Source organism: Drosophila busckii, chromosome 2L, assembly GCF_011750605.1.
Source record: "Drosophila busckii strain San Diego stock center, stock number 13000-0081.31 chromosome 2L, ASM1175060v1, whole genome shotgun sequence".
Taxonomy (NCBI): domain Eukaryota; kingdom Metazoa; phylum Arthropoda; class Insecta; order Diptera; family Drosophilidae; genus Drosophila; species Drosophila busckii.
Genome location: NC_046604.1, coordinates 6,770,146 through 6,792,537, shown reverse-complemented (window position 1 = coordinate 6,792,537; position 22,392 = coordinate 6,770,146). Strand labels below are relative to the sequence as shown.

Sequence of the window (22,392 nt, the reverse complement as noted above, 5' to 3'; positions counted from 1 at the left end):
GCTGAGTTATAGCATCGGCATTTGAGATTTATTCGCTCTAGCTGCTTTCCCATAATTAACCAACTTAACTAATTTGAAACAACTCCTTTCACTTTTAGCAATTCACATGCAAAACAACAACTGTCTGTAACTTTTTCCAGCCCTGGCCTCAATAACTAATTTTTAAACAAGTCCGCCTTAAGAATCAAAACTCAAACTCACTTACATTATTACCACACAGCGATAAGCCCACTGCAGAAAGTATTTTTAACTGATTTTATTACCTCTACGTTTGAAGCGAAATTAATTACCGCCCCAGTTACAACAACTGAAACTTAAGCCACACACAGCTAAATTCCAAGCAATTTTTAATACAATATAAACAAGACAGTCCAAAGAGATTCACAAAGCTTTGACTTGCACGCAAGGACATAGCTCTGATGATCCTGACGTATGTCTGTAGGTGTTTCCGTGTGAGTTGATGCACCTTATGCACGCCCACAGTGTGGCGCAAGGCGCGCATAAGCCGCCGCAAATTAAGTTTGCGGCAGCAACGTCCTTGAACCAAATATTCATCAGCAAAAGACAAGAGAAGCTAAAAATAACAACAAGCTAAAGCCCACCAGCCTTTGTGATTTTTTTTGTTGTGTTGCGGTAACAGTTAACTTGATTATTTTACAAATAATTGAAAAGGCTTCCAGCGCCATTACTAAAATTGCACAAATAGACAAGACAGCCCCGCGCAAGCCGCACACGCCCACAAACTGTTGTGACATTGGCGTTTCCGGTTCGCGGTTCTCACGCTCGAGCTACTTTTTCCATATGAGCCGCGTCTGACGACAGCAACGGCGTTGACGTCGTCACCAGCGCCAGGCGACTGTGACGACAACACCAATACCAAACAAAAAATGCTACGAGAACAATAAATATTAAATATGCACACCCACATTGGGCTTAGAGAGAGAGAGGGAGAGAGAGAATTAGGATGCGCTGTGGGGTAAGCACATATTTCGTCAGAGTCTTCAGTGAAGCATAACACAAATTTGATAAAGGAAGTTCCAAAAATCAATCATGCTTAAATAATTTGAATACACTAAAAAATAGTTTAGATATATACAAGCTGTATTCAACAGATATATTTAATTTAAAACTAAACCAATACTTTTAAATTATAAGCTTTAACATCAATTACTTAATTACTTACCCTGCAATCCGGCATCAAACATATTTAAATTAAAGCTTAATAGTTTTGAATTATTTACTTTTATTTAATAATAATATATAATATAATATAATAAATATTTTGTTACTAAATTATGTATAGCTTCAATGCATTCAAGACTTCCTGCTATTTATGCCTCTCAAGATAAACGCAACCTATTTCCTAGCAATTTCAGTATGTAAATTAGATTAGAAATCTTGATTTATAGTTGAAAGTCGTAAACACCTTAGACCAAGTGCGCCAGTTTGAAGGTCAATTAATGGCAAACTTCCGTAGGGCATGCAGCCTAAAGCCTAAAGCTGAGGACTTGGTTACCATAACAAGCAAAGCAGTCAAGTCGACCTAACCCAACAACAGCAAAACATTTTATGCTCGACTTACAGCTGGAACTCGCAGCTAAACATAGTTACTAGCAGTTTACCATGTGGACGGGAGAGCCGTAAGAAGTCTTTGACTGAGCATGTAACTATTAATAGAGTCGTTGTTGGCGAGTTGGCGCGGCCTGAACTTATGAACTTAACTGGCTCACAATGGTTGCCAGGCAAACGAAACGAGCGCCCGCCCGCCCGTAGTCAAAATTAACAGACAGTCGCGCTGCGCTGCAGGTTGCCCAATCACCCAGTGGCCCAGTCAGTTTAGTCCGTGACGGAATCGCGTGGCGTTCGTACGCGATAGCGCGATAATTTTTCGAGTGGAGCACGGCATGCACGGTGAGCCACAGCAGGCGCGTCCCAGCAGCGAACCACATGCCAGCAAAGCGACGTCCAGCAAGGAGCAACTGCAGCAGAAATGCGCCAGTGCCACAGTGGGTCAACGGCGTGCGGTGCCAGCAGTGGCGCCGCCAACTACGCCCACACCAGCCACTCCCAATACAACACTGACGGTGCCCAGCATAGAGCTAACGCCAGCTCCAGTCGAGCAGGAGTCGGCGCCAATTGTCAACTTACCCACAGCCGATAGCAACAACAACAACAATAACAATGGCAGCGAGAAGGACTTTAAACTGACGCCGTTGAAACCCTCACAGCTGAGCAGCCTGGGCACGCCCTGCAACTATGTGGCGCGACGCACTTGGATAACCACAGATCGCATGAACGAGCTGCGCAAGAAGGCGCAGGAGGCGGCCAAGCAGAACAAGATCTTTACCATACGCGGCTGTTTTAACTCGGTGCGCAATGCGCTGTTGGCCAGAGGTTGGGTGGAAAAACTTGACGTGCATCGCAAAGTGCTGCCCATGGGTCAGATGACCTATGAGGATCTGACGCAGCGTCTGCCCAAGCGCAAGGCGGGCGAAACTCGACGACAGTATGTTCTCAAGTGTGAGCGCAACATAATGTCGCGCTTCCTGGAGCACATGCCTGTGGATTTTCTGTGGACGAATCGCAAGGAAAAATGCGATTATATTGATCAGGCCAAGAATCCGGGTATGACCATTAACAAATTCCATCGCGCGCCGTTCACCTCGAAGGAAGGACTCTGCAGTCAGCTGCGTGACTTTCATTGGTTCTTCGAGGAGGGCATGGCCGAAATGTACTTTCCACGCTGCTACAACGTCTGGAGTCCCGAGGAGCTGGGCGAGTTTGTGGACAACTTCAAGCTCACCGCCTGCGTGGCCTATCTGCGCGCCATGCTCGGCAAGTATCACAAGCAGGGCAGCGATGCGGTCTTCTCTCCCAGCGGCAAGATACCCTACTCCTCCATAGACTTTGCTTACAAGCGCCTGGTGGACTACATCGACAGTTGCCAGCACAACGACATTGACTTTGAAGATCCGCCCAAGATTTGGGAGCACGACTGGGATGCGTTTCTCTATCAGCATCAGCAGCTGGTCAATGAGGATGGACGCATTCAGCACGATGGTCAGCGTGGCCTGGAGCATATGATCAAAACTTGTTTGTCGCTGGTGGACAAAATGAAGATTCATTGGCCACAGTACAGTCTGGATGGCTATCAGAATCTGTGGATTGTCAAGCCGGCCAACAAGTGTCGTGGGCGTGGCATACTGCTCATGGATAATTTAAAGAAAATCTTAGGCGTTGTGAATCCATCGATAGCTTCCAAGAGCCGCTATGTGGTGCAGAAATATATTGGTAAGTTTATTTATTAAATAAAAAAGTGAAACAAATAAAAATTAAATAAAAAAGCGAAACAATGGAAAATGGAAAAATACAAATATCAAGTTGCATAAATTACAAATTGAGCAATCAAATAAATATAAATAAAATATAATAATATTTAAATTGGCTATGTTTCTTCAAGCAATGCCACATTCGAAACCAAATCCAAATACTTCATTTATGCTACATTTGCAGCTCTGGAGCATAAGCGCTAAAAACAAATATGCTAAATGTAGGTCGCAAATCAGGCCGCCAACATTTAGTTATTGTTTTTGTTCTTGTTCTCTGTCGTTGTGTTGTTAGTTGCTGTTGCAAGAAAAGCAGCGCACCCTAGCTACCACTTAGTTCGCCAACATTTTTTGGGCGCCTCGATAACATTTAGTAGTTCATTGTGGTGTCTTGCACCGCACGCAGCTCATGTAATGAATTTTAAATTATATGTCTTTCCTTAGGTGCTGAAGTGTGTTGTGGTGTGTGTTGTGTGTGTGTTTGATTTGAACTCAATGCTGTAAGCCTTATATTCAAACTTTAATTTGATATGCTGCAACAGGTAGCAGATACATAAAATGCAGTATAAATTACATTGATTTGCAATGAATTTATACTTTAGTTAATTAATCAGTTTAATGTATTAATACCTATTTAAAATTTTCTGCCTTAGCATTTATATATTTAGTAAAGTCAAGCAACTGTATTATATGTACATACTTCAGTCTTTATTATAAAGCACTTATTTTTATTAAATAAACTTTTCGCCAGCTCAGCCATTAAGCAATCAAACAAACCAAATGAAAATCATTATACAAATTTAATTTCTTATAATTAATTTAATTATATTTCATTGCAGAACGTCCACTAATTGTCTTCCAAACCAAGTTTGATATACGCCAATGGTTTCTGATAACCAATACGCAACCGTTGGTGGTTTGGTTCTACCGGGAGAGCTATCTGCGCTTCAGCTCCCAGGAGTACAGCCTGAGCAATCATCACGAGTCGGTGCACCTGACCAACTATGCCATACAGAAGAAGTATACGAACGGCAAGCGGGACAAGCGTCTGCCCAGCGAGAACATGTGGGACTGTTATTCCTTTCAGGCCTATCTGCGGCAGATTGGCAAATCCAATATGTGGCTGGAGCGCATTTATCCAGGCATGCGCAAGGCTATTGTGGGCACCATGCTGGCCTCGCAAGAGAATATGGATCGCAGACCCAATACGTTTGAGCTGTTTGGTGCGGACTTTATGATCTGCGAGAACTTCTATCCCTGGCTAATTGAGATCAACTCGAGTCCAGACCTTGGAGCCACGACCAGCGTAACGGCTCGCATGTGTCCCAAGTGCCTGGAGGATGTGGTCAAGGGTGAGTGTGCGTGGCATAGCAACTAACAAATGACCAGACTGAAACTCCTCTTGCAGTGGTCATTGATCGGCGCACGGATCCCAAATCCGATTTGGGCAACTTTGAGCTGGCCTATCGCCAGGTAGTGCCACCCACGCCCGCCTACATGGGCCTCAACCTATTCGTGAAGGGCAAGCAGCTGCTGCACAAGGTGAACCACGGCCATGGTCACTACTATTTCCAGCAGCGCAAGGAACGCAGCCTGGCCACCAGTAGCGTCTTTCGTCAGCGCTCCGCCATCATACCCGCAACTACCATATCGCGCATCCATCGTGCCATGCCCACCTTCAATGCCACTGAGTACATGGAGAAATATATGGTGGAGCCCCTAAGCAGCAGTCGCAGCAGCATCAGCAGCCTGCTGCAGCCACCGACGCCTGTGAACAAAACCTCAGCGCCCAGCTCCCCTTGTCCCTATCTACTCAAGCAGGCGGGGCGCTCCATCACCCAGCTGCTAAGCGCCACGCACAAACGCAACACCACGGGCAACGCCATCGCTGGCGAGTCCACCACAAATGCTGCCTTGCCACCCAAGCGTCAACGCAGCTGCGGCCCACGTTTTGGCAGCACTCAAGTGGATAGCGCCGAGAAGAAATTCAAAATACTCATCAAGAACTATGCCGCCAATGGCGTTAATAATCTTGTAGAGAAACCCGAACCGCCCAGCGCGCCAGCCACAGCGCCTGCCCTGGGCGAACGCAAGTGGCGCAGTCTGCGCAACATTACCACCACTGTATCCAGCAGCACCACCAGCAACAGCTGTTCCCGCGCCAAGCCGCAGTCCACGCCTTTGGGCAGCAGCGTCTACTGCTCACGTCGCTTTGCGCGCACAAAGTCCGAGCTGGAAGCTCAGGCTAACATACATGCCATTGGTCACACCTTTGGACGCAAGCCAAATGCGCCACGCCTGCCCATGAGCATATCCGTCCAGGCGCTGCATCGTGGCGAGCCCATTGTGACCGCCATGAAGCAAGCCTCCAGCGAACTGCAGCTGGCCCAACCCCAAGTGCTGAGTCCACGCAATGCATTGGTCAGCAAGTTGACCAGCTCCACACAGCTGACTGTTCCACTGCCCACTTGCTGAGTTTCCATCCACAACACTGTCATATACAGCTGTTCCTTGGCTAATGTCAGCGCAAGTTTAACTTAAGTTGGAAAAATGTTATACATAAACTCAAATGTTGATCTCAAATTTTTTTTATTTAGAACAACTTATTTATTTAACTAATATAATGCTTTATTTTAAGGCATTTAATTTAATTATATTTTCATCAAACAATGCAATTTTCTCTTTTGACATCCAAATTTTGTACTTAACCCATTGCAAAACCAAAAAACTAAAGCTATTAAGCTACAATCACAGTTCTTTTAATACTTTAACTTAAAGACTTAATTCTTATTTATTTGTAATTCTAAAAAATATTTTAAGTTGCAATTGTTAGTTGTGCACTACGCCTTTGTGCAGTGTTCAATGTTAACGTTATTAACCAACTATTAAAAAAATATATAAAAGAATAAATATATAATCAGTTAATCTGTTAATTACTTTATTTGGATTCTGGCTGGATAATTATTGTCAGTTTTCTGCATAGGGATTTGTTGCTGCTGCTCTCAGGGAACGAAACACTTGACAATTATATTTTGATTATTGAGAATTTAAATGAACTAACTGGAATTTCGTTGGCCTGCCGTAAATAGTTAGATGTGTGCGACCCGCAGAAGAAAACTGCAAGACACTATTTAATTATATATTAATTGTAATAATTGTAGATATATACCAAAAGTAATTATTTGGGCGCTGTATACTGCAGCGCCAAGTTCTCACGCGCAGTGGAGCTGAGCACCGATTTCACTGCATTCGTTACAGATGCTTGAGACGAGGGCGAATTTGAGCTGGTGCGAGCCTTTTTCTAAAATTAGAGAGCCTTAGTTTATAGCATTTAGAATTAGTTTTGTTAAGCTTACAACTCTATGCTTCACATTCGCCATGAGCATTTTAACATTCTTCGCTGGCGTCTCCTTTGTCCGCTCCTGCTTGCCAAATCGACGACTTGTTGTCGCCTTGACATTATTTAAAATCTTGCGCAACAGACGAGTGCGTGGATTTGGTTTCACCTTGGGCAGATTTTCAAAGAGCTTCATTTGTGTGCCATTAAGCTCCAAAGGCTTGGTGCCATCCACTTCTTTGCTTACATTGTAATTGACCTGGAAGGCGCGCTCAAAGAGACCCGTTTGGGCCGATGGATTTCTGGGCACATCCAAGACAACGCGTATGCAATCCTTGAGTGCCATTGGACATATGCGCGCTGTTACATCCGTTGAGGGCGACAAATCGGGCGTCGAATTAATCTCAATCAATATGGGATTGTAGTGTTCATCAAGCATAAAATCGCAGCCATAAAGCTCAAAGGCATTTGGCACCAGTTCCGTTTCATCCAAGCTGGCCAGCACCACTGCGACCAGGTTCTGTTTAAAGCCCTTGTAAATCTTATTCCACGTGCCATCTGGTGCGCCAACATGACGCAGATGCATTCTAAACTGCTCCAATGACCACATGTTACTCTTGGGCAAGCGTGAGTCGCGATTCTGTTTATTCTTATAACGTTTCTGCACCGAATTGTTGGTCAAGTGTATGGATTCGCGCAGATCATCCATGGTGAACTCCTGCGAGCTGAAGCGCAGATAGCAGTCGCGATAAGTCCAAATTGTCACCTGGCTATCGCTAATGGTCAACAACATGTACTGTCGTATATCAAACTTGGTGCGATAGATTAATAGTGGACGCTCTGCAAAAGAGAATTAAATAAATATATATATACATATAAATGTATATTTGAAATACTCACCTATATACTTCTGCACAATGTACTTGCGGTTCTGATTGTTGGATGTCCATTGTAGTATATCATCGAGGGTGCTGCGTATGACAATACCAATGCCGCGGGACTGATATCCTGGCTTGAGAATCCAGAGATTGCGGCAGCCATCCCAGCGATAATCTGGACGCAATGATTCAATCTTATCCAAATACTGCGCTGCTAAACGCGAATACTCTGCCATCAACTTTTCGCTTGTGCGGAACTTGGCATTCTGTTGCAGAACCTTGGCGGATTGTGTCATAAACGATTGATTCTCAATCATTTCGGTGGGCGTGGGCATTTTGATGCGTGCATCATCCAGCGAATAGTGCTCAGCATGGCGTATCATGTTCTTCACCTTGTTCATGGCAAAGTCCAAGGTACTGTTGAGTATGACTCCGTTTTCTGGATCTATCATATTGCCTGGGCGATGCTCCTTGAGATAGCGCAGCAGCGAGCGTGCTTGAGTATGATGATAGTCCTCTATGAATGCGGCGCGCTCCTCCGTGCTGTTGGCGCCCAGGCGATAGAAGCGTGGATAGCTCATCCCGCAGACGCCGTCTTCGCGGAACCAGCGCTCCTGCTCCGCACAGCCGACCAAGCCCACCTTGGTGGAAAAGTCCAGGAACTGACTGCGCCGCACGCGATTGCGGAAGGGCTTGACTTCGGCGAACATGTCACGCTGACCCTTACCCTGCCAGATGAAGAAGGAGGGAAAGTTGTTTATCATTTTGGATATGACAACTGCTTCATAATCGTTGCCGCGACGCGCATGCTCCAGCAGTGAATCCTCCGACATGGTCTGCAGCTTGGCCAGCCGTGTTGCCGGCAACTTCTCCAGCCAGCCGCGGCGCATTAGCGCACGCCGTACCGTATGGTAATTACCGTAGACAGTAAATATGCGTCGATTGCGATAGGCATCTATTACCCGTGTGCGATAGGTGTTCCTCAACTGGCGTTTGTGTGCATCCGGCGCCAGCATGTTGCGCGACGTATTAGAAATGCTTGACGAGCGTGCTCGTGCCAACAGACTGTTGATGCTATTGGGCGCCGTTGGGATATTTCCTGGCGCTGCTAGATTTCCGTTGCTGCTGCCGGGGTCCTTGGGTAAGGAGCACTGCTTGCAAAGCGTGATAAGTTCCGCATCCAGATTCTGTATGAGCGACTGTATTCTTGTCATGGGATTATAATATCTATTGCGGTTAGTATTGAATGCACTTGAAGATGCCTGGCTCATGGTGGAGTTGTACTAAGTGTAGCTAGTATTTGTGTATTGCTTTGCAGCAGTGTTACTGGTTGGTAGCTTGTTGTTGATGGTGGTTGCTTGTGGGAGCTTGCGGCACCTGCAGCTGCAGCGTAATGACGTTTTTGTTATGGTGGCGTCGAGTTGAAGTTCCGTTGCCTTCCAGCTGTAGGCGTCCAGTGCTAATGCAGCTGTTCGTGCTGCGATTAACGAAAAATTTTGAAGCAGTGGCCAAACCTTGTTCTAGCAGTATCTCATTTAAATAGGCAAAATCTTTATTGATTTATAAAACATAGCATCGCTGAAACAGTAAAATTTGAGACCCCCAAAAAATTATAACGAAACGAAAGCGAGACGAAATTTGAATTCTACAATCAACATTTGTGGGCGCTTATATATGGATTAAGCCCCAGAAAGCAACACGCATTAAGTACATATCACAGCTTGCTGTGCTCAAAAAATGTTACCTTTTACGCATATTTTTCAGCAAGCTGCTTTAGTTTGGCACATATCAACTCATCCACGGCAAACATCGGCCCATGTCCAGGCACTATAAAGCTGCATAACTGTGCCATGCGATATCGCTCCTGCGCCTGGCTCTTCTCGTTCTCACTGCCCGCTGTCAACCAAATATTTTCATCATCTACATCCTCACATCGCTCGAAGAGATCGCCGCAAACGCCCACAGTGCCGCCCAGCTGCGTATTGTGTACAAGCACAGACACACAGCTTAGCGTATGTCCAGGCGTTTTCTCCACCAACACTTCTCCATTGGCGTCCAACGCGCCTTCATGATTCAAAGTACAAATCATGCTTTGAGGCACAAGAGCCAATCATATGCAGTCGCGCCCGCCGAAACAGATAATTGCAGCCAACGTGATCCGAGTGACCATGTGTGCAGATCACCACATGTATATCATCTACTTGCAAGCCTTGCGCAGCCAAAAGAGACGTTAAATGCTCACCATCCCAGGCAGTGAATGTGTCTACAATTATATTGGTGCCATCGCGGCAGCGTATCAAGGTGCAGCTGCAGTTAGCCCGCATGGCACTAGCATCAGTGGCATCTATGTGAGAGTAACCCGCCTGCAGGACGATTACTTGGTTTCGGTTCAACGACATTGTGTTATTGTTTACGTTTCAACATAAGCATTACAAAACAGCTGTTTGACTATCAATACACATGTCCAGTAGAGGTGAAATAGTATCGATAGCAATATGCCCACTATCGATAAGGTTTACAGTCAAGAATGGTATGGTAACCCTAATACATCAGCTGTTGGCCAGCGCGCTTAATACTTTGCACAATCACAATGCGCAATTTGTTTATTATTTAATCATCCTTTCTGTATAAAAGTAGATAAGTTCAAATGTTTCTGAGTTACTTGCCGCGTTCGCCATGCAAGTGTGGGCAATACTTGTTGCAACTGCGTCAATTGCAGTTACTGCGACGACATGTAAACAACGGTTCCACACCGGCTTCGCTAGGAAAATCACATTGGCAATACATTAAGAGGTACCAGTTAGAACGACAAACCAGCAATTTAAACTTGGACCGCAGTTACAGTATTGAGAGTGGAACTGGAAAGCAGCAGCTGGCAAGAGAGTTGGATGATTGTGACATGCCTGTTGATAATATGCAAGATGCACTAAGCTTGCGGCTTGGCCAAGCACTGGATGCGCAGGAGTTGTTAGATTTGCTAGCTGAAGATTCATTGCAATTAGTACACTATGTACAAGGAATATCATTGCTTTGGGAGTACTATCAGCGATTGGACATGGAGGCAAGGGCAGTATTGACGAAAAGACTGCAAAGCGAGCTATTGCCAGCGCTGCAACCGCATATAGCCCTCATGGACACTAATGAGTTGAGCTGCAGCTATCTATATCTGCGCAAAATGCATGTTCCAAACAGCAATGCCCAGGTAGAGCAAGCTGCTTAATGCGTGCTCTGCAGATCATTCGAAGAATAACATAGATGGCGAGCTATTGCCATTGACAGCGTTATCACGCCTGCTGGTGGCTATTAATCTGGAGCGTGATTTCTTATACACCACTAGTATGCCGCAACTTTATGCCACAGTTGCAGCGGCACATAGCCACCTGTCAGAGCGAGCAGGAGGTGCGACTATTGGCTATTTGCCTGTTTCAGCTGCATCCGCTAATTGATGAGGAACTTTTAAGCGTATTCAAGCAACGTGTGGAACAATTGCTGCAGCATGGTATCCTCAGCAGTGACACGCCCAAAGCCCTGCTCAAATTACTACACATGCTAAACCTGCCCAGTCTGGTCACATCTGAACACATCGCTTATTCAAACAGGTGCTCTTACATCTGCGTCCATGTCTGCTACAACTGGAACCAAGCGATCTAAAGAGCGTCTGCCGCACCTATCTGCATCATCAAGAGCCAGCTGCTCTGATTGAACCACTCAAAGTAGCTACAGAGGCATTGCTGGCACAGGAGCTCACACCCGATGCTTTGGCTTGTGCCGTACCATTTGCCTCGCTGCAGCAGCGCGACGCATACTTGCAGCAGTTTCGCCAGCTGTTGTATAGCGTCGATGCTTGGCAGCTACCTAATGCAAGTAGTCATTTGTTCAGCGTGCTACGTGCCTTGAAAATTGCGGATGAACGCTTCTGCAATGCCTACTGGAGAGCTGTCATTGAAGAGCTCAAAAAGCAAGAAACTAATTTGCATTTTCTGCGCCACTGTCAGCATTATATGAACTTTAATAACAATCTAGGAGGCACCTATCGCCATAACGAGCTCGAACGCAAGTTAAGCCAGCTGTGCCTGGCCGCCATTGAGTTCGACGTGGCGGGTCGAATGCCATCCAAGTTTGCGCGCTTGGCCGCATTTGTGCTAGCCTATGGCCATACACCATTTGCCTGGAAGAAGTTTCCCAATGTGCTGCTCAGCAAAATGCTTACCATGTCGGAACAGTTTAATATAAGCGATTGTTTTCTATTGAGTCGCGGCATGCAGATTGCCAGCGAGTTACGCTTTCGTCAACACGTGCCCAGTACGCTGGGCATGCAGCTGGCCACTATGGATAGCATACTCATCTCCTGCGCTGAAAGACATTTAACAAACAACGAGGAGCAGCCACTGAATGCCGCCGAGCTGAGCGTCATTGTGCGCACACTAAGTCATCGCAAATGTAAGTTGGCATAGCATTTTATTAAATTATATTAATCATTTTTTTTACTGCTAGCTTTAAAAAACACTCAGGTTTATAAGAACGCATTATCCTGCTACAAATCGCTGAAGACACATGATCTTAGCTCACGTGTGGTGCGCGACATGGCCTATAATTTTAATAGTTCAAATTTCTTTGTGCCCGAACTGCTGGAGTCCATGTTCGAATACATTAAAGATCAGCATGCGCACATAACTGGCGACACTGTGGAAAAAGTGCTCACCTGTGCCTACAACCTGGGCTATACCCCACAATCTATAGAATCATTAGACTATGCTGCTTTGGTGCTACTTCGGTGAGTAAAAAGTCAGCTTAAGTTACAAACATGTTCACATACTGTATCTCTTTGTAGCGACTTTGATCACATGAGTGGTCTGTCATTGGTGCAATCCTGTCTGGCGCTCTGTTTTTACAAAACGATACCGGAGCAGCTGGTGAATCAAGTATTCTGCGTCAAGTTCATACAGCGCATTGAGGACGAAATACAAATCTGTTATTCCAAGGCGACTTATCCGGGACGTGTATTAAATCGTGTTATGCAACTGAATCGCACTGTCTGCTTGGATATGCCAGAGTCAAATGTGCCCTGGTTTCAGCAGAACTATGTAGAAGCGCAGCTTAGCAAAAGTAAAACACATTTTAATTAATTATTTATTTTGCAATTAATCAGCTTTTTTTATAGAACCCATTACGCACAGCGTCTTTAGTCAAGAGGTAAAGACACTGCTGCAACAATTGCTTAAGAATGAGAACTACTTTCGCTGCAATCATACCACGCCCTATGGCTATCAAATTGACTTTGTGATACACTTTGACAAGGACAAGAAACCAATACCTGCACCACCTGTGGAAGCCACAATGCTGGATCGCATCACCAAGTAATTGATAACCAAAACAAATTGTTTTCCTCCACAATACAAAGTGCGTTTCTTTTTTGCAGAGTGGCAATTTTACTGCTCAAGCTGGACTCGTTCTGCGAAAACGATCTGACTGCCCTGCGCGGTCCTGAATCGCTAAAAATAAAACATCTTGAAATGATGGGCTATAAAGTTCTGCATATCAACGAGCACGATTGGAACTCCAAGTACATGCTTGCGCCGGACGCCAAGGCTAACTACTTAAAGTGCCTACTGCAGATTACACATTGATATAGCATAGCATAGATTTATCAAGTTTTTAAGCTAATAGATATTTTTCTAGAGCTGTTAAAGTTTATACGTTGTTTAAAGTCAGCTAGTAATAAATTATTGTTGTTAGTAATTTTGTTACGTATTAGTAAATTTTATTATAAAAAATACAAATACTTAAGTCACTTTAAATGTTTAATTACAATTGCTTAAAGTGCAGGTAAGTATTTTCATTACAGACAAAAACCATGACCGCTTCCATTCTGCTGTATTATTCCATTCTCAGTGACGTGCCTCTCTCTCTGTATCTCGGTAAGATGAGGATGAGTCCTCATTTAGAATATAATCTGATCTCAATGCGCAGTTGGATATGCGCTCTTAGTTCATTAATTTTATGAGTCATGTTCATTTTGTGAAAGTTAATAAAAAACTAAAATTATTTTCACTTAGCCAAATTCTGCTAATTTATTCGCCTGGTCTTTTGCCTGTTAATTTTGTCAAATTGTTTGGCTTTCCCCTGTAAGGATAAAATGTGTTTAAATTCAACTTGATACAATTTATAGTATTTATTGTGAACGATTTTATTTTTAGACATGTATATTTTCAGTATAATAAATAAAATAAATAAACTAAAAACATGAAATTCCGCATTGTTAACGTTGTTAAATGTAGAAAAATTTCCATAACGCATTGGACTAGAGAAAGAATACATAAACATAAAACAAAATGTATGAAAAATCAAACTAATGAGCAAATTCAAAGTGCTGGTTGATTGAAAAATGTCAAGTTGCAAATACAAAATTATAATTTCGCTTTCTATTTAATAAAAATGCATTTCCATTCATTCCCTTTTTTTGCGTTTAAAGTTCGTGTAGTTGCTTAAGTTTTTCGAGCTGCATTTTGATTATAATATTAGAGTAGATTAGATAGAAATTGATCGTTACTGAAACTTAACTAAGAGCATCGTTAAAGTGTTGAACGCTTGGACACTTTGAATTCCGTGCAAAGTTTCGTAGTTATACGATTCATTAATTTAAAATTTCTTTAGGTTTTTTGGTCGTTTTATAATCATAAAGCTTAAAGAAAGTACGACAAAAACAGTTAGAAAAGTTCGTGTAACTGTGTTGCAGGCTGTTTAAGTGCGACGTCTCTATAGTTCAGACTTACGCACACTCACCAGAAACACATACACACGTGGGTAAACACATATACATAAAAAATAGCTATGGTCAAATTATGAAATAACTAAATATCGTTCATTTTGATTTTAATGCTATATATAGTATGCATGTATATCTGCCCGGATCTGCTGTTATTCATCCACATTCTCAGTTTCGTCGGCGGCGACAATATTTCGTTTATCTGCACTCTTTAGGCTAGCTAGATATATTTCACCATCGAAACGCTGGCTCTCATCTTGTAGATCCTGTGTATAAAAAGTAGATTGATAAAGTTTATACCAGAAACTAAAGTTGTCGTTATATATAAATGTATACAGCTCACCTCTAAGCACAGCTCTTAGAATGTTATGCATGTGTTTGTATGTGAATCTTAGTACGTGTGTATGCATTGTATGTGTGTGTGTAGGTGCATTTGTTGTGAATTTTGGTTAGCAAATGTTACAAGTATAAAACCAAGGGCTACGACTTTGCAAGCCATTATTTATTATACAGTTATTCTCATATAAATGTTATAGATTATTGATTGGAAAAAACGCTTAACGCTAGCTTAAGACTAATAAACGTTAATTAGTCTTTTTAAACATTACAATGTGTTATGTTCTCATGCCAGTGTGTATGCTTAAACATATACACATATATGTTTATGTAAATGTATGTATTCGATTGAGTATGTGTAAGTGTTATGTATTAATATGAAAATGGCAGCGTTATGTACATCTAGCGAACACTAAATCTGTTTCACAGCCAAAACACAGATTCCTAAATTATTTTTGGTTACGTTTCGTTTCACTCATTCTTATATTTATATATGTATGTCAAGGACTAGCAAAGTGTAGTGGCTTAAAAATTACTGAGCATTACTCAACATAAAAGGAAAATGTTATTAGCTTCTTGTGGTTTATAAAGCGTAAATTCTGTTTTTGTCGAAGGGAATTATTCATTTCCATGATTGAAAAATTTATTTTGTATTTGAATGTAAAAAATGAATAATTGAGTTTAATGCTCAACATAAACTCAATTTCTTGTTAAATGTGTTTTTGTTAAATAAATAATTCCCTTGTAAAAGATTCAAAACTTATTGTAGTTATTTCTTAAGTGAGCGCACGATTATTGTTCAATTCTTCACATGAATTAAATGTGCTTAAGTCGAGCTCATCGATTTCGCTATAGCGCTGAAAGACAGTCTTCAATTGAGACTGCGATTGTTGATTACGACACATGGCCATGGCGTTAGTAATAATCTGCAGTTGCTTATTATATAATTTTCGATCATTTTCCGTATTGAACTTGCGCTCTGCTGTGTTTAACATTTCTGATTGTGATTGCGATTGCGATTGCATTTGCATTAGAGGTTGTAAATATTGCTTGTTAGTTACAGTGTTTTGATTGCTAGCATAATGGGAGGCACAATCGTTAATAGTGAGTGGGCTTGGTAAGACTCCTGGGCCATCGACTCTGAATGTGGTTGCAGCTGTTTTTATTGATGGGTTAGGTGCATGTGAGATTTTAGCGCTATACATAGCATATAACTGCAGAACCGACGGATTTACCTTGTTGCGTAGAATCGATGGTGCCACTTCCTTCATTTTTGGCCAGGCTGTGGGCAGCGCCCAAGCATGAGGACTCTTCGAGTAGTACATCAAATGCTCAATATCGTACGAGATGCGTGCTACAAATAGAATAGACATATGTCTCAATGCTAAATGGAGTATACTCCAACTACTTACAGTTGTTAGTCTTTAGCGGATTATCAGTGTTTTCTTCCTCGAATTTTTCGCGTGCTGCCTTTGTCTCCGGCGTAGACTCCTTACGCGAAAAGTGACTGCGACGCGAGCGGGCTAATCCATTCTGACTGGTGCTACCATTGCCGGCTGTTGACTCAGCAAACACCTCATCATCACCATCACCATTGTTATTGCCCTGTCCAGCTGCATAATTCAGTCCAATTCCGCTGTCGGCCACTGTCAGCGGCAAAGCGTTACCCATCATGAACTGTGGCGGCCCAGCACCTGGCAGTGGAGTTGAAGGCGTGGTAACTGGGCTGACCAGCGATGTCCCATCAAACGCGGCGCCTGCCTCCATGGAAGCCAAGAATTCCGAGCTGCTAAAGTAGTCGTCCAAGACCAGCTTGGCCACCTGTAAAAATTTGATCAATCTTAGATTTGCTATTTAAAGATCTACGGGCATTACTTACGCGCACTAGCTCACAGCAATCACCGGTGATCTTGATGAGGTGTTGGCCCACATTCACCGTGAACTTATATTCACCTACGGAAGCATCATTTGTGGAAAATGAATGCATAAGCAGCTGTTGATTGGGTCGCATAACTTTACCGGCAGCAGCTGTTGCCGCATTGACAATCTGCTGCTGATGATGATGATGATGTTGCTGCGGCTGTTGATGATGCTGCGACATTTGTTGCGCCGCCGCTGTAGCAGTCATAAAATTCTGTGCTGAATTAAAGCTCAGACGATTGGCCAAGCTGCTGTTGGCACCAGGTGTGCGCGGCTGCACGGTAGCATCATCCGAGTTCGACGAGTTCAGCGACGAACAGGAACCGCCAGCGCCACCAGCCGAGGGAGCAGGCTCCAAACGCACTGGTGATGCATTACGACGAATGGTGTCCTCCATAAGTTGCTTGGCATAACTACAAAATTAATGAATTTACAAATCAAGTGCCAAATCATTCGCATAACTTACTTAATCTTGTCTTCAGCCGGTCCGGTAATCTGCACCAAACGTTCCTTGGCCCCAGGATTAACTATATAAACAATGCAAATAAATATTAATATGAATTCAATAAATTATTTAACTACTAAGAGTAACGAGCCGTGATCCAATTAATGAAGAAAATAAAATGCAACAGGCAGATATAAGAGTTACAAATTAGGCGTGCATATGTTTGTGTGCGTGTGTTTACATATGTACATTTGATTAGTGTGTGTATGTGTGTGTGCATTAGTAATATGCCAAAATGGGCAACATTTTGTAGGTCAGCATGTTTACCTCTTTGAAAGGATATAATAGTTTCACTAAGTTCTTCGATCATGTGCACACGTCGGCCCTTAATGCCCATGACTGTGTGTGTACCAGGTAGAAATTAAAATACAAGAATAAATAATATAACAGACGCTCGGCAGTAGTAAAATATTGTGTGTATAAATATTGTTAGCATATAACGTATACGAACCCTTTCCCGAATCAGCATTGCGTATAACCACCTCGTCCTTGCAGTAAGTCTTGCCAGGAATCTTTGTTGGCTTGGGAAACTTGCCAGAGTTGCGTATAACCTCACCGGGCGGCAATAGCAGATGCTGCTGATTTGGGGAACCGACAGCTGCAATGGCTGCAGCTTGTGCCGCAGCAACGGCACTGGCCGCATTAAAAGCGGCAGCAGCAGCGGCCGCAGCGCTAACACCAAATGTGGGGGAGGTGCTGAGATAGGCTTGCTGATTGCCAGCAGCATCGTGTTGATAAGGCTCAGTTGGCAGCTGCAATAACAATGACATTTGATATAAATTATGCACTTCTGATATATTTTAATGCTGACTCACCTCAACATTGGACACCTGCTGCTTGGTCTTGTAGTAAGCGATTGTGTCTTTGTCCTCCCAGCTATTGGCGCGGAGTTCAATAAGCTCGAGCAGCTTGAGTCGTGTCATTATGTTAAGACGTTCGTCCTGCGAAGCGTTGCGAAACACAACGAATGCACGATCCAGCGTATCCTTTGATAATGCCTCCAGCTGCGGTCCATGCACACGCAAGTTATGCAGCAACAATGTAATCGACTCCGTGGTCGTATTACAGGCCTGCAGACCCACGGTTACATTATCAATCAGCTGTATTAGCTCCTCGATCACCAGATAGCTGCTCTTCAGCGATGAACGTGACTGTGTCTTGAGCGGACGCGGCGCCTCGATATTTTTCACCGCTCTGCCGAGATGTGTGTGTGCCATAATATCGCTTTGATTCAGCGTTGCAGCTGCTATTAACGTGAAAAGCGTTTGCCTTGCGTTTCGGTGTGTGTGTGGCTTTTGAGAAGTTCTGTTTTGTTATCTGTATCTTCTTGGTTTTTATATTCGTTCGTTTTAATGTAGCTACGAAAGTATATATGTATATGTATGTATGTTTCTGTGTGTAAGAAGTCGTAGAAGCGTTTTTGCACCTCCCCCTGCAAGCAAAAATATTTTTTTGTAATAATTCTATTTTGTAAATTTATTTGTTCGGAGATTTTCGCTAGTGACAAGCAATATCGGCGAATCTTTGCTTAATCATCGATTTTTTGCATCGATTTCTGATTTGACACAGTTAACTTTCAAAATTACGTTGAGTAGTTAACAAATGGCGTCGCCTGCTATCTACACATGTACACAGTATTTTACATATTAATGTATGCATAGATGTATATTTGTATATAATTTTGCAACTATGATAAGCTCTGGCTGGGCACTGATAAAATGATAAAATTTTATAGTTTAGTGCTGGATAGTTTAGCTAGCAAAAAATAAGTTAAATGCTCCGTGATTCATTTCAGTAATAATTCGGTTGCCTATTTCCAAATTTGTTTGCTGCATTCCGTTGTGCGTCTTCGCGCCATTTAAGTTTTCATTAACACGCTTGGGGCGTGTGGCACAATTACACATACTAGTGCATTGACGCCGATTTTAAATAGCATTACACACATAATATTTACAAAAAGAAAAAACTGTCAGTGCGCGTTAAATCGAGCCACAGCGGCTGCGATCATTCTATGGCCACTTATTGAATCATATATCGAGAATAGCAACAACAAACATGACTGTTGGCCGCGACTGCGACGCAGACGTCGACAGCACTTTGGGCGTAGGGAAAGACTAGTTTGACTCCCCGTTAAATTTACTCACTTCTATAAATCATAACCACTCGGCGTACATATTTCACTTAATTTCTTTAATTGTCTGCTTGGCAGGTTTAATTATCGCTGCTTTCTGCATTGAAATTAAGTAATATAATGGGTGTATAAGTATTTTAAAGCGAACAAACGGCAGAAACTACGCGTTAGCTACGCGGCGCTAATAACAGCGGCTGTTGTTGTATGCCGTTATCTAAATTAGTTTGCGTATGGTTTGTTAAACTATTGTGGTTTAATTAATGTAAATAGCGCTGCAAAAGCTTACCAAAATCTCTTCGTCTGTCAGGTAGAGTTGTCGTTTCGTATGTAGTATATTGCAGCCAAGTTATCGATGGCATATTTCAAAATATCGTTAATATCGCTACTACCCGATTTAATTTATGTGTTAAAGTTGCTGCGTAAGTTATACAAACTTTTAAATGATAGTTTTTAACCATGGCGAACATATTTTCTTTTGTATTTGCTTCAATTATCGTATCGTATATTTAGTATATTATTCAATTAAAAAGGGAACATTTAGTATTTTATGCATTTCGGGCGTGTCGGGCACACAGTGACGACTCGTTACTGTTTTTCTGTCAATATTATTTGACTTTGCGTAAAAATAAAATTCAGCCAATTTAAAATGGCTGAGCAACTCGATAAAGAAATCGAGCCGGTAGCCGCAGAGAAGAAGCCTCTGCCTGAAGAAAATGATATCGCCAAGCCGCTCAAGATGTCCTTTGCAGACTGGAAAAAGAACAAGGAAGCTAAGGAGCAGTCAGAGCCAGAGTCTGAAACGGAAATTTTTAATGCAAGAAAACTACATAAAAACGGCAACAAACCACCAAGCAATAACAGAAACAATAACAATAATATCAGTAATGGCAATAACAATCGTTTTTTACCACCTTTGAGTCGTCCACCACCAATGACATTTCCAATCATAAATTTCAATAACTTTGGCCCGGGTCCGAATCCTATGATGTCGCCCTGTAACATGGGTCCAGCACCGCGTTGTCATCGACCGTTACAGCCACCACCGTTTTGGGAAGATATGATGTCGCCACAGCATCAGCCTCCGCCGCCAATACAACCGCCAATGCCCAAGTGTCCCAGTCTGTGGAATCTGGTACCCAAGGATAAGGCACCGCTGCGTCAAAACAAAAAGCCTCAATATCAACCCAACAAGAAATACAAAATAAGCAATAATAATTCCAGCACAGATACCGCGTTAATGCCGCCACCTCCAGCGCCAATGGGAAACAACAATAATGCACATAGCAGTAGCAGCTCCACTGCCAATGGCGTCATACGCAAGAAAAAAGGAGGCACCTTTGTTCAAATCGATGGCAAGTGGATACAAAAGCCTGAAGCACCGCTGCCACTGGAGGAGGCACCTCCCGGCACCAAGGAAGAACGTCAACGTCAGTGGAAGGAGTATCGTCAGGCCATGAAACCCTTCAAGAATCGTGAATTTCACAACTGGAAGCGCACTGTGCAGCGCTTGAGCAAGCTACCACGCGATTCGCTGGACGAGAAGCAGCTGGAACGGCTACAAAAAGCCGAGGAATACATAGGCGCCCATAAAGCTATGCTGACCATCAAGCATGCTGAGCAGTGGGTGCAGCAGAATAATAAGCCGGAATCTAGCAATGCCCAGGGTCAGGTTTATGTGCGAAAGCCAGCCCATACCCCCTCCTGGGAGAAAAAAGACTTTTCACGCCATCATGCAACGGCACATAAGCCACACTATGCCACTGGACGTGCCATTAAAGGCGGTGTTATGTCCGAGCTAAACAGCCTGCCACCACTGCCGAGTGTAGCGCAGCCCATAGGACAATTTACAGATGCAACCGCCAACGGATTTTTTGGACAGACGCCATGCTTTGGTGTATTTGGACAGGATGCCAACGCTGATTCAACTGCTAATAGCAATAACTCCTACTTTCAAGGCTACAATTCCAGCTTTGTTAAAGGCGGTACTTTACTGCCACCATAGAGTCAATAAGTCTTTAACTATTGTATAAGACACTCTTATTAGTTGTATTAACTTATTTGTGCTAGTCTAGCGATTATAATTTTACAGAATATTCTTAAAACATTTGCAACGTGTAGATAAAGCTTTTCAATTTTTTTTTTGTAACTCGAAACGCTCAGAAGTTATAATAAACATAGCTTAATTTAAATAAAAATGGCTTTAATTTATTTAATAACAAATGAATGCGTTAGGTTAACTAGTTCTTTTCGAAACGTCTGCCTGCGCTTTTACTCGGCTTAGCTTCCTCCAAAGGCGGCAAACCCAACAGCTCGCGTCGCTTGCGTTTGCCACGCCAGATAGCCTCTTTGAATAGATTGCAGTACAGCTCTATAGCAGCTGGTGTATCATCATTGCCCGGCACAGGGTATGTAATTAGATTAGGATTGCAATTGGTATCCACAATGCCTATGGTGGGTATGGCCATCTTGGCTGCATCTCGAACTGCTGTATGCTGCGCCAGAACATTGTTTTGTGTATTGAGGAATATGCACAGGTCGGGTAGTCGTGTCACCGCATCGAACTGCACATTGGCATTAGTAAAGATACCGCCACGCCAGAAACGCGTATGTGAGAACTCGCCAGCCTCCATGGCCTTCTGCTCCACAAGATGTGCATTAAGCGCATTGCGATTGAAGAACAATATAATACCATCGCGAAAGGCTATGTGCGCTGCAAAGTTGAGCGCATCGCGTAAATGCGCAGCTGTCTTGTCCAGATCAAAGATCAAGTGACCCAGACGACTGCCATACAAATAGGAACGCATGCGATCGTCCAGCGAGCCTTCCTTATGGCCATAATGCACGCGTGCGTTAAATAAATCACGCACTGTAAACAGATTGTGCACTTGAAAGTAGTCCGGGTGCTTTAGTATGCGTTGCTCAATCGCCGCAATATCCTCCGGTTCCGCCGGTGCAGGTTCCACCGGTGCCACCTGCGTGCTTTGCAGACGACCCTGTAGACCGCATAGCTGAGACAGACGTGGCACTAAAGTCCACTTATTAGTGTTTGCTTCATTGAGTAATATTGCTTTCTTGATTACTTACAATTGTTAAAAGATTTTCTCAACATCTTTGCGCGTGTGTGTTTTCATAACATGCAACCAGTGTGACCACACAAAATATGCAAATACCAAAGGCTGGCGCTCATCGATAG

The 22,392-nt window shown here is 43.2% G+C and overlaps 7 protein-coding genes across 10 annotated transcripts; 3 read left to right on the top strand and 4 right to left on the bottom strand.

Annotated features, from left to right (window-relative positions):
• Positions 1–1,904: 1,904 nt before the first annotated feature.
• Positions 1,905–5,885, top strand: LOC108602015 (tubulin glycylase 3A). The gene is made up of 3 exons (XM_017990055.2): positions 1,905–3,291; positions 4,166–4,678; positions 4,735–5,885. The coding sequence occupies exons 1-3, from the start codon at positions 1,905–1,907 to the stop codon at positions 5,799–5,801; spliced, it is 2,967 nt and encodes a 988-aa protein (XP_017845544.2). The 3' UTR covers positions 5,802–5,885.
• Positions 5,886–6,247: 362 nt separating this feature from the next.
• Positions 6,248–9,156, bottom strand: LOC108594229 (tubulin glycylase 3B). The gene is made up of 4 exons (XM_017979340.2): positions 7,564–9,156; positions 6,683–7,503; positions 6,496–6,627; positions 6,248–6,443 (listed from the first exon to the last, which is right to left on the bottom strand). Exons 1-3 carry the CDS (start codon positions 8,810–8,812, stop codon positions 6,505–6,507), a joined length of 2,193 nt encoding a protein of 730 aa, XP_017834829.1. The 5' UTR covers positions 8,813–9,156; the 3' UTR covers positions 6,248–6,443; positions 6,496–6,504.
• Positions 9,157–9,264: 108 nt separating this feature from the next.
• On the bottom strand, positions 9,265–9,968 carry LOC108594230 (metallo-beta-lactamase domain-containing protein 1). Its single transcript, XM_017979341.2, is given in 2 exon segments — positions 9,265–9,618; positions 9,620–9,968. Coding segments are annotated over 2 exon segments (651 nt in total). The 5' UTR covers positions 9,941–9,968; the 3' UTR covers positions 9,265–9,288.
• A 118-nt stretch (positions 9,969–10,086) lies between these two features.
• On the top strand, positions 10,087–13,243 carry LOC108599011. Its single transcript, XM_017985792.2, is given in 9 exon segments — positions 10,087–10,784; positions 10,786–10,864; positions 10,866–11,099; positions 11,101–11,133; positions 11,135–11,981; positions 12,036–12,315; positions 12,373–12,647; positions 12,703–12,898; positions 12,961–13,243. Coding segments are annotated over 9 exon segments (2,748 nt in total). The 5' UTR covers positions 10,087–10,188; the 3' UTR covers positions 13,169–13,243.
• Positions 13,244–13,797: 554 nt separating this feature from the next.
• Positions 13,798–19,551, bottom strand: LOC108608418 (eukaryotic translation initiation factor 4E-binding protein Mextli). 4 transcript variants are annotated; one of them, XM_033293870.1, is made up of 10 exons: positions 19,486–19,551; positions 17,884–18,500; positions 17,520–17,820; positions 17,336–17,407; positions 17,030–17,090; positions 16,663–16,976; positions 16,523–16,596; positions 16,056–16,464; positions 15,879–15,997; positions 13,798–14,573 (listed from the first exon to the last, which is right to left on the bottom strand). In XM_033293870.1, the coding sequence occupies exons 2-10, from the start codon at positions 18,283–18,285 to the stop codon at positions 14,460–14,462; spliced, it is 1,866 nt and encodes a 621-aa protein (XP_033149761.1). In that variant the 5' UTR covers positions 18,286–18,500; positions 19,486–19,551; the 3' UTR covers positions 13,798–14,459. The 4 variants fall into 4 exon arrangements, with proteins under 4 accessions (XP_033149761.1, XP_017855268.2, XP_017855265.2 ...); XM_017999776.2 differs by having other exon boundaries at positions 13,800–14,573; positions 16,523–16,976; XM_017999778.2 differs by lacking the exon at positions 13,798–14,573 and adding an exon at positions 15,369–15,799 and having other exon boundaries at positions 16,523–16,976.
• A 210-nt stretch (positions 19,552–19,761) lies between these two features.
• On the top strand, positions 19,762–21,366 carry LOC108596664 (rho GTPase-activating protein gacO). The gene has a single exon (XM_017982667.2). The coding sequence runs from the start codon at positions 19,846–19,848 to the stop codon at positions 21,199–21,201; it is 1,356 nt and encodes a 451-aa protein (XP_017838156.2). The 5' UTR covers positions 19,762–19,845; the 3' UTR covers positions 21,202–21,366.
• A 12-nt stretch (positions 21,367–21,378) lies between these two features.
• LOC108596670 (28S ribosomal protein S2, mitochondrial) lies at positions 21,379–22,352 on the bottom strand. The gene is made up of 2 exons (XM_017982681.2): positions 22,284–22,352; positions 21,379–22,224 (listed from the first exon to the last, which is right to left on the bottom strand). Exons 1-2 carry the CDS (start codon positions 22,306–22,308, stop codon positions 21,437–21,439), a joined length of 813 nt encoding a protein of 270 aa, XP_017838170.1. The 5' UTR covers positions 22,309–22,352; the 3' UTR covers positions 21,379–21,436.
• Positions 22,353–22,392: the final 40 nt, after the last annotated feature.

Bases quoted from the DNA above. Each gene is read 5' to 3' on its own strand.
- LOC108594229 (XM_017979340.2), bottom strand. From the start codon at position 8,812: ATGAGCCAGGCATCTTCAAGTGCATTCAATACTAACCGCAATAGATAT. The intron at 7,504-7,563 runs GTGAGTATTTCA...TCTCTTTTGCAG, and splicing joins CATTGTGCAGAAGTATATAG to AGCGTCCACTATTAATCTAT. The intron at 6,628-6,682 runs GTAAGCTTAACA...CTCTAATTTTAG, and splicing joins CGAATGTGAAGCATAGAGTT to AAAAAGGCTCGCACCAGCTC.
- LOC108608418 (XM_017999776.2), bottom strand. From the start codon at position 18,285: ATGGCACACACACATCTCGGCAGAGCGGTGAAAAATATCGAGGCGCCG. The intron at 17,091-17,335 runs GTAAACATGCTG...TTGTTTATATAG, and splicing joins TATTATATCCTTTCAAAGAG to TTAATCCTGGGGCCAAGGAA. The intron at 16,465-16,522 runs GTAAGTAATGCC...AAATTTTTACAG, and splicing joins ATTGCTGTGAGCTAGTGCGC to GTGGCCAAGCTGGTCTTGGA.
- LOC108602015 (XM_017990055.2), top strand. From the start codon at position 1,905: ATGCACGGTGAGCCACAGCAGGCGCGTCCCAGCAGCGAACCACATGCC. The intron at 3,292-4,165 runs GTAAGTTTATTT...ATTTCATTGCAG, and splicing joins TGTGGTGCAGAAATATATTG to AACGTCCACTAATTGTCTTC. The intron at 4,679-4,734 runs GTGAGTGTGCGT...CTCCTCTTGCAG, and splicing joins CCTGGAGGATGTGGTCAAGG to TGGTCATTGATCGGCGCACG.
- LOC108596664 (XM_017982667.2), top strand. From the start codon at position 19,846: ATGGCTGAGCAACTCGATAAAGAAATCGAGCCGGTAGCCGCAGAGAAG.
- LOC108596670 (XM_017982681.2), bottom strand. From the start codon at position 22,308: ATGTTGAGAAAATCTTTTAACAATT. The intron at 22,225-22,283 runs GTAAGTAATCAA...AGTGGACTTTAG, and splicing joins GAGAAAATCTTTTAACAATT to TGCCACGTCTGTCTCAGCTA.